We start from the raw sequence: 13,244 nt of genomic DNA, 5'->3' as shown, positions 1-13,244 counted from the left end.
ATTGCCATGGAATCTGGTACAGATATCCATCAAGCCCGGAGGATGATCCCTAGTGACTCTTTCCTGTCAAGTCAGATAAGTTTTCACCTATACAGTGAAACATCTCAACGTCTACGTGATGGATTCGCACCAAATTTTGCACAAACATTTGCAGTTTGCAGATGATGTTTCCTACTGACCTTGTTGATCCTCTGACTTTACCTCTAGCGCCACCTTGAGGTTGATCTACTGGGTCCAGTTGCCCTGATATTTGGTACAGACATTCATGGTCCCCATTGGATGAATTAAAACAACTTGATGATCCCTGAATTTTTTCCAGTACTTGGTAGGTAAGCGTTGTCCTGCAGGTCGGAATATTAGGGAAAATCAATAGGTGTTTGTCTTTTATAGTTGTTTTCTAGTCTTAGATAACAACATGGTGAGGGTCAGGGACTGCTTTTTGTCTCTCACTCTCCAGAAGAGGTGTTTCTGCTGACTGGTTCCTTCCTGTTTCATCAGAGGAGACAGAAGTTGCTGACTGGTTCGTACGTGTTTCACTAGGAACTGAACGGACTAACACAATAGGATTCAGACAGGATGAGCAGTGAGGCAGAGGGGAGGGAGTAGTTGAAGGGTTGTTGGTAAGCTGCAAACTGCTGACGGTCCGGAGAGGCAGTAGGAACACCACGGCCAGAGATCAGATCCCATTCATCAGCGTGAATCGTGGCCAACACAAACGTTCCTGCGTTCGCTCCGTATGACACTAACCTTAGTGGTGACCTCAACGGTCCCTCGAGCGAGAACACGTGTGAGATCACTCAAAAGGAGCCCCCCCCCCAGGTTGCTCAATGGCATCATTTCGTCCGAGGAGATGACAGAGTTGCACTTGTTCCTAGTGCAACTTTAAATGAACCTTTAGGTTCACCCTGTCCACCATCTGTACTGTTAAAACGCACGTCACTTGCTCATGTCCCAGTTAAATAAACCACATCTGCTTTGTCACCACCTGCACAGGCTCAGCTAAAGTGTTGACATAATGTGATGATGGGGATGTGTGTGTGTGTGTGTGTGTACTTCTAGGTTAAAGAGCCCCCTTCCTCAGTGAGGTTAGTGTGCCCCAGGTTTCCCACCTCCTCTATACCCTCTTTACCCATCACTCACGGTGCAGGGAGCGGGGGTGCTTCCAGGCATTGTTCTCTGCTATGACTGTTTTTAGGACTGTTTTTACTGTTTCTGCGCCATTCCTACCGGCCATCTGCGTACATACGGGACCATGAAAAGTAATTTGTTGAAGAAACTCACTAATGCTGAGCCAATGCGAACCAAAACTGACGCAAAAAGTGACCTGTACGATTTGTGGGAACAATTTTCATGCTGGAAAAATCGAATCTTGGGTTTTCACAACCTCTAAGCAGAAATCCAAGTCAACCCAGTTATCGTGTTAGAGGAACTATGGAAGAGTACAGGTGGACCAATCCCACATATTTTTAGTATTGCCAATATATTGTGATGTTTAATAGGCACAAACTTTAATACAGATATTCATGTCGCCCAGGGGATGAATGTGTCTAAACAATTATTGGATCAATTGCGAAGAAATGTGACACACACTCATGCCCCCCAAACTGTTATCGCTTTGGGGATCCCATTACTTTTTATCAAGCGCCAACATTAGGTTGAAATTTAAATTTGTCCAGTAACAGTGAACATGGTGAAAATTATACCTGCTAGACACAATCATCTTAGCATTTAGCTCAAAGCACCACTGTGTACAAGTAAAGCCTCAAGGAGCTGCTAGTATGGCTGAAGACTTAGTCTTGTTTTAAAAAAAGGTTTTATTTCTCCTTTTCATCTTCAATATTAGGCAAAGGCGCTTTTATCCCAGTGTAGTGAACCGCATCAGGTCTGTGTTAAATGTTGACCCCATCCTAGTCGTCATGTTTTTTCCTCTACATCACTGTTTTTCTGGTGAATTTAAAATGTTTTTCAAAAAATTAAAGTTAAACATTTGAATTAAAAGTAGTATTTCTGAGGCAAAGAGCCACAGAAGGGAAAGTGCACTTTTCGATCTGGAGTCCTCAGATATAAAATCGTAGCGTTCAGGATGGAAACAGTGGTTGTTGTTTTTAAGTCTTAATGTGTTTATACAAGGTTCTCCCATAAGTATTGATTCTAAATTTTGTGGAAAACCTTTGTTTTTACAACCACCGTTAACTTGCGTTCCTTTAGCTGTGTTGGCCTCCCTGGACTTCTATAGATTTCCCCTCTACTCAACGAGGATGTCCTGTTAGGTGTGTGTGTGTGTGTGTGTTTGTGTGTGTGTGTGTGTGTGTGTGTGAGGGAGAGAGAAAAATGGGAGGGTAGAAACTCCAGGCTGCTTGATTGCTCAGATAGCCCTCAACATTAGAGCTGGAGGGAGTCATCTTGTGTCTGCAGGCTTCACACACAAAACTCTCCAGAAGACGACGAGGCCTCAGAAGGGATCTGCCCCTCTTCATCACCCGTACACTCATCTCCACCACGAGGTATGATTAAGTCCAGTTCTATATTTTTCCAGATGTTACAATAGGTTTCTGCCTTTTAACATGGATAGAAAGTTGTATTAACAGGTGTTGGGGCGTTCTGTTGGATAAAAAAAAGTTGAGCGAAGCCTTTCGTGGCTCCAGAGGGAGCTATGTGACGTCTGATAAATGTCCTCGAGTGATGCCACTTGGGTCGGTGTCGATTGTGTGGTGGAGTTGCATTGTGGGTAATGTCGACACCAGGTTTTGCCAAGGAAGAAGAATGTGTGCCATTCTTAAAAAAAGAAAAAAAAACGTAGACAACTGATGCAGCAGGAAAAAAAAGGCAGCTGCATCTATTTTCATCTTTTCAATTTTTGTCTATTGCGATTCTGACAGTTACAGGATTTCAAGGCTAAATCAGTGGATTGATGTTTAAATGGGGGAAAAAAAAAAATGCTATAAATCAGCAAGTATGTCTTTAATTACAAACAAATACAAACATGCAATCGCAGTACCTGAAAGTGAAAAATTTCTACTTTCTGAATTGCACGTTGTAGGCTGTGAAATTGCCCTTAATAACCTGTTGTGGTTTCAGTATCTACCTCTGAAGGCATTTGAGTAACATTTCAACCCGGCACGTCTGCCACCCTCCTCCTCCTGTGTTTCTGTTATGTAACGTCTGAAAACATAATCAGATTAACCCCAAAGTAAATCGAAACTCTGTCCAGATATGAAACAGTTTTCCTCTGCTTTTCACTCAGGACCATGAGCAATCACGAGCACAACCACTCATTAGACTTCTTCAACGGCACACCGTGGTTTGTCTATGAGTGCACCATCCAGCTGGATGCGGATTACCGGCGCATCGCCCTCTTCCTGCTCTACCTGTTCATCTTCATGGTGGGCCTGCTGGAGAACGTGCTGGTCGTCTGGGTGAACTGGCGTCGACGCCACTCGGCCAACGGGGTCCTCTTCTGCGTCATCAACGTAAGCCTGTCGGACCTGATGGTGATTGTGATCCTGCCTTTCTTCATGATGGAGGTGACCATGGACAAGGTCTGGCTGTGGGGCCGCTTCCTCTGCAAGGTCACCAACCTCATCTACGTGGTCAACTTCTACAGCAGCTCCTTCTTCCTGGCCTTCATGACCCTGGAGCGCTATCTGTCCCTGACCAGACCCTCGTCTCCGGCCCTGTTCCCTGTGGTGGGTCGGCGGCGCTGGGTGCTCTGCGGAGGCCTGTGGGTGCTCTCCTTTTTCCTGGCTCTGATGGAGAACGTCCACGTGGATCTTCTGGAGTGGGACGAGCCTGGCTGCTACATGCTGCCCGAGCACAACTACACCCAGTGGTTTGTCTCCGTGGCTTTCCTCTGCCTGCTCTTCCAGTTCCTGGGCCCCGCCGCGGTCATCGTCACCTGTAACGTGCTGATCGCTCGGGCAGTTCGAACGGCTCAGGACGTGCAAGGCCGGCGGGATGTGTGGCTGGTGCATGTGTACTCCCTGGTGTTTGTCATGTGCTGGCTGCCCTACCACGTGGTCATGTTCCTGATGATCATAGACGACCTTGACCCCTACGTCTTCAGCTGCAACACAGTAGAAGTCCTCTACTTCTCATTCAGCGTGGTGCAGAGCCTGTCGCTTTTCCACTGTGTTGCCAACCCCATCCTCTACAACTTCCTTAGCAAGAGCTTCCGCAACAACCTGCTCAACACGGTGGTGCATTACATACCCAGAGGGGGGACCGTGGACCAGGTGGGAGCGGGAAACCAGCCCAATGCTCCTAACGGCGACGGGGGAGACCCGGGGAAGCAGCACAAGTTAAGTAACGCCAGCACAAGCCAGTCCGACGTTGGATCGTAAGAAAGAGGCTGGGATGAGAGTAGAGTAAGCTTCAGGAGCAGGACGTTTTCGAAGTGAAGATTTGACAGAACTGAATCCAGTCTTGGTGCTTCGGAAAACGAGAGGCATAGATCGTACAACGTATCATCTCACTCTGGTCATGGACTCGTTGAGCTGTTTGCTATGCGACAGATGGGCTAACTAACAACTTCCTCTCAATAATCGACATGTTTTGTTTTGTTTTGATATCATGTATCTGATCACAGTTTTAAACAGCGGAAAGCAGGAAATGTTTGATGGTTTTTTTTGGGGGGGGGGGTTTTTTGTAACTCAAAGCTGCTCAACTCCCACAGGAACTCATGGCAACCTCCAGAATTCCATGGCACAGGGGAAGACCAGTGCCACACCAAGAATGTTCGTAAACAAATCTGCGTGCCAGTGTCAGATAAGAGCCATCCTCATATCCATATTAACATCTCGAAAGTGTGAAAATGTAACTGAATAGACCAGTGTCTAGAGCTATAGCTCACATTTATCCGTTTCTGGATGCTGCTGTCGTCTGCAAGTTTTGTTAAAATGCAATAAAACTCCCTCAAACACTGTTTGTATCCATCTGAGCTGTAAAACCCGAGTTGAATTTCGATGGAAAAAGTTTGGAAGCTTAGTGGGTTTTGTTTCACTGAGTTTGCCGTTCTTGCACTTGGCTATCTCCCTTCTTGCAGTTACTGTTGATCTTTATTACAGTTACTTCCACTCCTGTCTCCATCTGGAATGTGTCACTTTCGACTTTTCAAATGATAAGGAGGAAAAAAAGGAAAAGGGGCTGTCAGTCCACAGACGGCACAATAGCAGGAAGACACCGGGCTTTAAAAGGGCAAAGGTCACGAGCCCCCGGAAGCAGGAGTTTCACAACGCTACTCAGATTTCTGCTAATTCATCACTGACATTCTGGTGATAGATGGATTTTGTTGTGCAGGACATTGTAAAAGTTCATCCAAAACAGATTAAAAAAATCATTCAGGGGTGATAACAGTCTTCCTAGAGGGATTTATTTTATTATTTCCAAAAACAATATTTAAAAAATAATAAATAGTTGCACTGTCATCATAAATATGAGGTAAGACACAAATATCATGTGATGGGCACTTAAATATCACGTTTCTACAGCACAGTATGCTTCACATGCTCTCAAGTGAATACAGCATGTGACTAAATGGCGTTTTCTGAGAGCATTCATAGAGATGCTGCTTCAGCATTAAAAAAAAAAAAAAAATGTGTTTCAATGACAGGCAAATGAAATACACTCATTTATGTGGCTAGTTGTGTTGTATCCGAAGTGAAAAAAAAAACTTTAAAGGACATAAAAAATCGTGTGTGAAAATAGTGACTGCAAATATAGGAAAATAATTTCTATGCTACAATGAGGCGCTATTTTATTAAGTGTAATTATCAGTTACTGACATTAAAAACCTAACCTGATACTTAAGTTGTAAAGATACACACTTGTTTGGGTACAAGCAGAGCACTGCCTGAAAGTCAACAATCCACAGACTCCCCCCTTCTTTCACCGACACAGAACAGGACACACTGCCACCATGTGGCTTCTTTTCGCCTTGGTTCAAAGAGACTGGGCCTCCAAACAGCATCTGACAGATAATATGCCCACTACATTCTAAAAGTCTACTTCTATGATAGGGCTGAAACGATTAATCGATTGGTCGATTGGCAAGAAAGTGAACTGAAATGAGATTTTTGACAATCAACGTAGTCGTTGAAGTAATCTGTGAAGCAGGAATGCCTTATTCTCTGATTTCAGCTCGTCAGATGTGAAAATTAGCTGCTTTTCTCGGGTTTACATGATCATGAACTGAGTATTTTTGTGTTTTTGACTGTTGGTTGTACAAAACAAGTCATCTGAAGATGCCACCCTGAGTGTTGGGCAGTTGTGACAGGCTTTTTTTTTTTTTTTACAAGTTATTGACATTTCACCGACTAAACGATTAATCAATAGTGAAAGTAATCGTTAGTTGCAGCCCTAATCTATTATATGGTCCACGACAACCAGACACAGAGTTAGTGTCATAGGGGGGGGGGGGGGCACGAGGACAGACGCACCAGGCCGGCACAGAGCTGTTCAGGGGTCCACGGTGGGCAGCGATTCTTTCGAGTGATCGTTGTACATGAAGGTCTGCTCGATGTTGAAGTCCGGCGGCAGGTGGTCCTTGTGGAGCTCCATATGTGACGACACCAGCTTCAGCGTGGAGAAGTAAAGGCCGCAGACGGTGCAGCGGTACATGAGCGCGCCGGCGTGCGTCTTCAGGTGGCAGATCATGGTGGAGCGGCCTCTGAAGAAACGCAGACAGACTTTGCACTGGTAGGGTTTTTCCCCGGTGTGGATGCGGAGGTGATAGGTGAACTCCCCTGAGTGGGCGAAACGTTTACCGCAGTAGCGACACCGGTACCATTTCCCGCGGACCGCCGCTGCTCCGGCTCCCCCGTCCTGCCCCGAGCTCCCGTTGGTCTGGACCCCAGAGGACAAGCTGTGTACTGGCCCCTGGAAAAACTTCTCTGGTATGCTGAAGCCCATTCCAAGGCCCAGACCCAGGTTGCTGACTTTAACGAGGCCGCTGACGTCCTGTGGAGACGAGGAGGAGCAGGAAGACGGGGGGCACTCCAGAGACTGCTCAGCTTTGCGTTTGCCTAACCAGCCCTGGCCTCCAGCACCACCTCCGCTCCCCAGGGACTCGGTGGTGTGCAGGTTTAGGTGGTACTGAAAGGCAGATGAGGAGCGGAACGTCTGCGGGCACAGGAAGCAGTGCAACTCCTCCACTCCCGCCATACCTCCTACCTCGCCTCCATCTGCCCTCACTCTGTAAGCCCTCAGCGCCGACCGCTCCCTCTCCTTGGCTGCCGCCTCCTCGGCGTGCGCGGTCATATGTCTGTCCAGGAGGGGGCGCTCCACGAAGCAACGGGCGCAGTGAGGGCAGGTGAAGACGGGCAAAGAGAGGTGGGCGAGGGCGTGCCACAGCAGGGAGCACAGGGAGGGCTGGGGGAGGTGACACAGTCCACAGTCCAGGCTCTGGGGACACACGTGGTTCAGCAGGTGGTCTTTGACGGTCTACGGTTGGAAAGAAACATGAAGCAAATGTGAGAATCTCATGAAAGCGGAAGGCAGAGCAGCTGGTCAAAGAGTAATTCCATATTCTTATTTCCTCTCCATGTTGTTGTCAGGTGGTTAAATGTGAAATCAGCTCTCTGGCATTTCCTGGTTACGCAAACAGACGTCTCAACGTTCTGTGTCTGTAATTCTGAGCTCGTTTCCCGCCTTATTCGCTCTCATTCGTGTTCAAATGAGAAAACTCATATTTTTTTAATTGTACCTGGTTCCTATTTTTTTATTCCCAGCTCAAACAATCATATATATTACATTTATATGTAAAGTATACACACACACACACACACACACACACACACACACAAAGTTAATGTCTTCAAATAACTTGTTTTGTCCGACCAACAATCCAAATCAAACCAAGACAAGGAAAAGCACAAAATTCTCTAAAATCAAAGGAACGTTTGGTATTTGTGTTTGAAAAATTGTTGCCCATTAACTTCGTGACGACCGACTCGCTTGATTGACACTGTCTTCGAACGACCGCCTGTCGCCGTGGCAGCCATTCATCTTAGTTGATGTCAATACAGTGTTAAAAATCAACCTACAGAGGCTTGAAATCTGCCTGAGGGAGGTATTACAGCGCGACGACTGTAAAGTCACCTTTAAGTGACGTTATCATCGCAACATACTAAAAAAATATTCCTGCGGGAGATGCAGGCATTCGGGTCCTGAGAGCCGGCAGCCACAGAGCTCCTCACCCACCTCCATTTTTATTGTCTGCTTTACCGAATTACGTAGAGATGCAAAAAGACTTGCCGTCCGTAATATTCAAGGTCTGTGATGCAGACCCTTCGGTAGCCGGGGATAATGTCGCCGTTTCCTTGTGCGGTCGTTGACATGAAAAAGGTTTCTCATAAAATATACGCGTCAAAAAAGAGGGGACTTATCTTTCTCAGGCAGGTTTTTGCCGGTAAATGCTAGATACCATTACCACACACACTGAAACGAATGGCGGGAAGGCAGGATTTCAGTCTAAAAAAACAAGAGTAACCTTTGTGAAATGGTGGAGAGCAATGTGATGTGTATGCTATCTGTAAATCATGGGCCTAATAATGGCCGAGGGAATATATACGTATTTATAATTAATTAATGTATCAAACTGGCCTGAAACTATGTCTGTAAATGCATCCGACTTACTTCACAATCCATATTAAATGTCCACCAACCTGGAAGTCCTTGCTGAGGGTCTTGGCGCACACCGCGCACTGAAGCTCGGCGCTGGGGCCGTGGCTGCTGTGGGTCAGCGCCCCCTGCGGTATGGTGTAACCGGAGGAATTCTGGCGGTGGTGACGCAGCAGCTTGTTTTTGCTGCAGAACTGCAGGTGACACATGTCACAGGTAAAGAGGTGCACCCCCACGTGGGAGAGGGAGTGGGTGAAACCGGCGGCGCGGTCCGGGAACGAGGCCCCGCACACCCTGCAGAGCCCCAGCTCCGTCAGGTGGGTGTCAGCGTGTCGTCTGACGGCGGCCGGGTCTGCCGGCAGAGGCGCTGCGCAGGCTTTGCACGACAGCATGTCTCCTGTCACCTGGAGGGGGGAGCAACATTATTCCCACTGCATGGACTACACGTATAAATAAAGTATGAAATAAAGTTTATGGGGAGTGTTCCTGGTCTTCTCTGACTGGGAGGGTTTTTACATGTATGGTGCCGTTTGCACAGGGCTGGTCGTCTGTACCAAGGCCTGAAGACAAAAAAAGTTCTACAGCACCTGACAAACATTACCTGGCTGCTCGAGTTCCCTCCCTCTCCGTTCTCCACACACACGAGGTCGTCTTCATCATCCTCTTCATCTCCCTCCTCCATGAAGTTCTCGTCGTCGCTCAGCTCGATGATCTCCCCCGCCAGCTGCCTCCACTGCTCCTCCTCTGTTCCCTCCATAGCTCCGTTATCTCGCAGAGCCTCCCTCTCCTCCTCGTTCTCCCCCTCCTCCACCTCTCTAAACATCAGCCCGCCGTCCCTCTGCAGGTCCACCACGCCGCCCTCCACCGCCTCGACCTGCAGGCTGCCCAGAGGCTCTCCCGAGGATGACGTCGGGGTGCAGGCCTCGACCCCGAGCTGAGCCGAAGAGTCGGGGAAGGAGCAGGGGTCGGACGGTGCGGGGTCGCTGCTCTGAGGCAGAGGGACAGCGGTGCTCTCAGAAACCATTCGTCCGTCTCCGATGCCTTCCTCGCAGCTGCCGCCCGCCTCCTCCTCTTCCGGCCCCTGCTCAGTCTTCAGCTGGAGCAAAGGGCCGGGGGGCAGCACGCCGTCACTCTGGCTAGAGTGGCTGCTGCTGGATAAGAGATGTCCTCCTGGCAGTTGATGATCGGCTGTCATCCGCCCGTAGCCGATATGAGACTGGACGTCCTCTGCCTTCAGGTCCAGGGACAGAGCCCCGCCGTGGGCTTCTCGGCCGGCCCTGGCAGTCCTGGCCTGGAAGAGCGGGGAGGGGGCAGCAGCGGGAGTCGGGGCAGCAGACAGACCAGCTGACGAGGACAGGGACGAGCAGGAGGCGGCAGATGAACAGACAGACAAGGCGGATACAGAAGCCGCACCAACGGCAGCCACCGCGGAAGCGGCAGCGACCATGCTAGAGTCCACGGCGAGGTCTCCAGGACTGCTGGCTTTGCAGTTCGCAGACACGGAAGCCTGCAGGTCGGGGAAGATGGCGTGACAGGCCCTCACCAGTTCGCTGACACCCAGCCTCTCGGCCAGCTCGTACAGTACCCCGACATCTATGAGATCGGTCAGGATCTCCCCCGTGTAGACGAACGTCAGCACCTTCTCGAAGTTGGCCGGGGAGATAAACTCCAGGGAGAAGGCGGTGGTGGACGAGGCCGGAGCCCGGGCGAACAGGTTGCGGAAGTATGCCCCGGCGCAGGCCAGCACCGCGCGGTGCGCTGCGAAGGTGCGGTTTCCAACTTGAAGGAACACATCGCAGTACCGCCGTGACTGGCGGCAGCGGTTGAGCTCAGCGAGAAGGCTGGCAGCATGGCCGGGACCCTGCAGCCGGATCCTCATCCCTGCTGCTGCAGCTCCTGGTGCGCTAAAGTCCAACTGCAGGGACAGACAGGACGGTCATTGGAGCAGGACAGAAGAGGAGAGTGTGTGAGAGACACACTGCAACAAGCAGGCAACCTTTCCTGTCTTTCTTCAGCCTCGAATGTCCAGACTATTTGATCTGCGCTTCGTTCACTGTCACTAAGGCTACAATTAACACTGATTTTCTTTATTGAATTATCAGTTTTTATTGTCTATAAAATGTCACATGGTGCCCGTCACAATTTCCCTGAATCCAAAGTGAAGACAATCAGTTTGCAATGGTGTGAAATAATTATTACAGTTATCTACAATCACTGAGTGAGTGCACTGAACAAATCGGTGATCTGATGTGAAAAAATAAAATCCCATTGGAACAATCAAAAGTCAGCTCACACCAGTTCACGGTCTTGTGTTAAAAGCGAGCCAGAGATCCTGGTGTGGTCGCGGACTCGGACCTGAACTTTAACGTCTCCATTATGGCGATTACGACATCAGCCCACTGTCGCCTCAAGGACTCGTGTCTCAGCAAGACTCAGAAGAGCGTCTTCGTGCTCTTCTCCACGTCACCACAGCTCTCTCTGAAAAGTGCATCAGACGGCGGTGGATCCAGATCGCCGCTGCTAGACCCCTCGCTAAGACCAGAAGAGACCACCCGGATCCTCTCAGGTCGCCTGGGGCGGGGTCTGCTTACTGATGCTAAACACGGGGGGGGGCAGCGTTCGGTTTTTATGCTCCATATCTGGAAGAAACTCCCGGAGAACTTTTGAGGTTTGCTCCAAGTTCTTTGTTAAGTTAAACTCTCTCCCACTGCACTGCGACTTTCATATTCTCCTGTTTGATCGGTTTTATTCTATTTATATAATAGAATAATAATATATATATAATATATAATAATAGAATATCTATATTCTATTCTATTCTATATCTTCCCTTAATGACTTTTTATGTCATGTTATGTAAAGCACTCTGAATTGTTTTGATGTCGAAAGCTGGTGCACAAATAAACTTACCTTGTTACGAACAAGGTCACATAAGATGATTCTAAATCCAGTCATTACTGACAACTCCGCTTATTTTCATTGTCGATTAATCTGCCCATTATTTTCTCGATCATCGATTAATTATTTAGTCTACGAAATGTCAGAAAATAGTGAAAAATGTCCAAGGTGACGTCTTCAAATGTCCCAAACCCTACATTTATTTATTTTGAAGTGAAATAAAACAGGGAGGGAAAAGGCAGGAAATCTTAACACCGAGACGCAGAAATCAGACTTGTATTCGAGCCATTTTGCACATTTTGTTTTTCAGTCGATCGACTAACTGATCGGTCGACCAACGGCTGCAGCTCCGCTCAAAAACGAATCACAGTTTTAAGCTGGTGTTCAGGCGCCGTTACCGGTCTCGACAATGGTCAAGTGATACTGAAATGAAATATCGAGGAAATAATCCTCACTGCTTTCAGTCCGTCTCTCTCTCTCTCACACACACACACACACACACCTGGGATATTATGGTTGTATCGTTATGTTTAAACGCACCCGTGTTTTCGCCGCTGCGTGTGTCTGACGCTGTGGATTTCGGCAGCTAACGGCGCTCAGCCCTGTTTTACCCAGACACTCCGCTCACTCACCGCTAAATCGCACTCGTTTCACGCATCTGTCCGCCGCGGCGCCGCCCGTCCGGCTCCTGCCGCTCGCCCATGGAGAGACGTTTCTCGCCGCCGGGGAGCGTTCCCTCCGTTCCCTCCCGGTTTTTCAGACGCGCTCCGGTTCTCGTCCGCGGATCGTAAATCTCACAAATTACAACCCTTCTCATTCCTCCGTCGCGCTTTCGTGACGTGTGTCAACAAAGCGAGCGCGAGCGGCGCGCACGCCCCCTGCAGTCCGAGGGCGTCGCTGCGGCGATAACACGAGCGGGCGGGAGGCGCGGGAGGCAGCGGGAGTCGCCGCACCACACCGCGGAAACGCTCCGTTACGAGCCGGAGTCGCGCGTCTCCGATCCCGCCGAGGGTAAAGTGCTAAAAGCATTAGCATCAACTCCATGCTCTCGTAATGCAGGGCGGCCCCCGGATAAAACCACCAAACCCAGAGCGGTCTAACCCGACAGCCCCGCGGTTAAGCCTCCTCTATGAAGGCCAGAAAGTTCAGATTGTGTTGGAACCGTTTTACGGGGGCGGTGATCCGACTGCACGGTCGCTTCGGAGGCTGCGTGCGTGTGGACCGTGTTGCCGGCATGAACCGGGCGGACACGGTAGCGGAAAGACCGGTCCGCTGAACGCAGCACGACAATGATCGCGCGGCGGAACCGGCACCTCTCTAATGCACTTCCAACAAAAACTGCACATTAAAGGAGCAGGATTCGTTGCAGGACTGCTGAGGCCAGGTGTACCTAACAAACTGGCAACCGAGTGTATTTTATATTATTATGTAGCACGAACGCCTTCGTTTACATGCATTTAATTCTGATAGAGGCGGAGCTGATATTCATATTTTGATCAGTGTATAATGTTGGATAGTTTAAGAGTCGATAGACAGACAGACAGGCAGATAGAGAGAGAGACAGACAGATAGATAGACATAGACTGATAGATAGACAGACAGACAGACAGATAGAGAGATAGACAGGTTGATACATAGACAGACAGACAGAGAGAGACAGACAGATAGATAGACATGGACTGATAGATAGATAGACAGACAGATAGACAGGTTGATAGATAGATAGACAG

At 48.9% G+C, this 13,244-nt stretch overlaps 2 protein-coding genes across 2 annotated transcripts; one reads left to right on the top strand and one right to left on the bottom strand.

Annotated features, from left to right (window-relative positions):
- The first annotated feature begins 2,383 nt into the window (after positions 1-2,383).
- On the top strand, positions 2,384-5,282 carry gpr182 (G protein-coupled receptor 182). The gene is made up of 2 exons (XM_040153642.1): positions 2,384-2,504; positions 3,245-5,282. The coding sequence occupies exon 2, from the start codon at positions 3,249-3,251 to the stop codon at positions 4,338-4,340; it is 1,092 nt and encodes a 363-aa protein (XP_040009576.1). The 5' UTR covers positions 2,384-2,504; positions 3,245-3,248; the 3' UTR covers positions 4,341-5,282.
- Positions 5,283-6,273: 991 nt separating this feature from the next.
- LOC120804283 (zinc finger and BTB domain-containing protein 39) lies at positions 6,274-12,338 on the bottom strand. Its single transcript, XM_040153640.1, has 4 exons — positions 12,147-12,338; positions 9,218-10,531; positions 8,661-9,020; positions 6,274-7,437 (listed from the first exon to the last, which is right to left on the bottom strand). The coding sequence occupies exons 2-4, from the start codon at positions 10,493-10,495 to the stop codon at positions 6,454-6,456; spliced, it is 2,622 nt and encodes an 873-aa protein (XP_040009574.1). The 5' UTR covers positions 10,496-10,531; positions 12,147-12,338; the 3' UTR covers positions 6,274-6,453.
- Positions 12,339-13,244: the final 906 nt, after the last annotated feature.

The sequence above is a fragment of the Xiphias gladius genome, chromosome 18, assembly GCF_016859285.1.
Source record: "Xiphias gladius isolate SHS-SW01 ecotype Sanya breed wild chromosome 18, ASM1685928v1, whole genome shotgun sequence".
Taxonomy (NCBI): Eukaryota; Metazoa; Chordata; class Actinopteri; order Istiophoriformes; family Xiphiidae; genus Xiphias; species Xiphias gladius.
The sequence above is the reverse complement of the archived record's forward strand: the minus strand, read 5'-3'. Positions and strand labels throughout refer to the sequence as shown.